Source organism: Echinops telfairi, unplaced genomic scaffold (assembly GCF_000313985.2).
Source record: "Echinops telfairi isolate 266 unplaced genomic scaffold, ASM31398v2 ScPeMD7_41;HRSCAF=154, whole genome shotgun sequence".
NCBI classification, from domain to species: Eukaryota; Metazoa; Chordata; class Mammalia; order Afrosoricida; family Tenrecidae; genus Echinops; species Echinops telfairi.
The window spans coordinates 580,143-582,049 of record NW_022103939.1 but is presented as its reverse complement, the minus strand read 5'-3'; the positions used below and the strand labels follow the sequence as shown (position 1 = coordinate 582,049).

The 1,907-nt window shown below is 68.0% G+C and overlaps 1 protein-coding gene across 1 annotated transcript; it reads right to left on the bottom strand.

Moving 5' to 3' along the window:
- Positions 1-51: 51 nt before the first annotated feature.
- Positions 52-1,684, bottom strand: CAVIN3 (caveolae associated protein 3). Its single transcript, XM_004717058.2, has 2 exons — positions 1,188-1,684; positions 52-683 (listed from the first exon to the last, which is right to left on the bottom strand). Exons 1-2 carry the CDS (start codon positions 1,569-1,571, stop codon positions 288-290), a joined length of 780 nt encoding a protein of 259 aa, XP_004717115.1. The 5' UTR covers positions 1,572-1,684; the 3' UTR covers positions 52-287.
- Positions 1,685-1,907: the final 223 nt, after the last annotated feature.

Genomic DNA, 1,907 nt, shown 5'->3' with positions numbered 1-1,907 from the left:
CAGCCTTCCCCACCAGCCTGGCCTGGCCTGTCCTTTAACAAGGAGTCTGGATTCAGTGAAATCGGTTTATTGGTGGTCAGTGGAGAATGCAAGCAGGCGCGTGCGCCGTGGCTCCTTCTGTGGACGACACGGGGTACTGGGTTGAAGCAGCCCGGAAGGGAGGGCCTGAGCTGGGCTGTGGACGCAGAATCCCCTCCTTATTTGGGCCTGAGCGCTGCCTTTGGGGGAAGGATTTATTTTGGGACCAGGTGTGGGCACGCGCGGGCGGGACCAGCAAGCCCCAGCCTTCAGGCCGCACTCTGGATTTGGAGCAGAGCCGCTTCCGATTCCGCGGCATCAGTTTTGGGGGAGTCTTCCTGGGCGTCCTGCGGGGGCGCGGGCTCGGCGGCGGGCTGGGCTTCGGGCTGAGCGTCAGCGCTCCGGCCCGGCCCCAGGCGAGGAGGCTTGACCGGGGTCGCGGGTGGCGCCGCAGGGCCTTTCCGGCCCGAGAGAGCCCGTCTCAGACTCTGGACCTTCTCCAGCCCTGTGCGCCGCAGCCGCCGCGCCCGGGACTCCACCGGCTCCTCGTCCGAACTCGCCCCCGCGTCGGCCTCCGGCCGCTCCGGGCCCAGCTCGGCCTGGTCCTCCGGGCTCAAGGGCTCGGTCGCTTTCTGGAAGGCGTTGGCTGGGATCTCGCCCTCCTCCTGCAATTGATGAGCAAAGCTAGGCCTCATTCCGGGGTCACCGAAGGGAACCCCGCCCAACATTTCACCTCCCCGGCCCAAGTGGGGGCCCGGGGCGGGCAGAACCTAGGCGGAGACGACCAGATGCCCGGGGCGAGGATGGACAAGGACTGAAGTGGGCCACGAATGGTCGCGGACTGCCCTCCCACCACCCACCGCCTTTTGCGTTTAGGGGAAAACTGGAACTTGGGTCAAGTTCTGTGGACGTGGCCAGAACAGGGCCCCGCCGGCGTCGATCGGCCTCGCTGGGCTCACGCTACAACGGGCTGGAGGAGAGGGGGGGGTTAGGGGGAGGTTTAGTGGGTGCGGCTTTGGAAGGCCGTCCCCAGTAGCGGGCAGGTGGGTGGGGTCAGGAATGTGGGTGTGTCCGGCAGGGGATTGGAGCGGGGCGGGGGGAGTCCCGCCACCCCGACGGCGGGAAAGGGCCCCGGATTTGGGGAGGGGGGGACAGGTGAGGTCACTAACCTTGAACAGCACGACGTGGAGCTTCCCACGCGCCACCAGCAGCCCGTGGTTGGCTTCCAGCCGCTGCACCTGGGCGGCGCGGCGCGCGGCGCGCTCCTGGGCGGCGTCGGCGTGGGAGCCCACGCGCTCCGCCTTGGCCAGGAGCTGCGCCAGCGTGTTGCTGGTGGTGTCGTGGCTGCGGCTCAGCGCGCCCAGGCCGCTCTGGATGCGGCGCACCGAGCCCGCCAGGCCGCCCTGCCTCTGTGCTAGGCCGCCCTGCCGCTCCCGCAGCGCCTCCAGCATGGTGGCCAGTTTCTCCAGCAAAGTCACCACCGTCACGGCGTGCACAGGGCCCTCCACCTGTGCCCCCGATACAGGCCTGGGTTCCAGGGTGCTTTCCCCCATGATCCCAGACGGTCTGCGCTCCGTGCCACCGCTGGATGCGCTCTGGACTGGGGCCGCCTTTCCCCGGCTCCTCCCCAGCCCCAGCTGTGACTCAAGCAGGCGGAGTTGGCCTCCTCCGTCTGCAAACGGGAAGGCAGGGATGTCTGCAGAGGGGGGTTCCAACCCAGGCGCTTCCCCTCTAGCTGCCCCGCCCCGGGAACCCGAGCCTGTTGGCCCGACCCCGCCCTCTGCTAGCTCTCTCACTTTGCCCCTTCTCCGTCCTAATTTCCCGCTGTGCCCCTTTCTGGAACACCCACACACACACACACACAAAGGGGAGCCAGGGAAGTTTTTATT

What these genes read in the sequence shown, in the direction of transcription:
- CAVIN3 (XM_004717058.2), bottom strand. Translation starts at nt 1,571, where the DNA reads ATGGGGGAAAGCACCCTGGAACCCAGGCCTGTATCGGGGGCACAGGTG. An exon ending in TCCACGTCGTGCTGTTCAAG is followed by an intron (nt 684 to 1,187) that starts GTTAGTGACCTC and finishes CATCAATTGCAG; the next exon opens with GAGGAGGGCGAGATCCCAGC.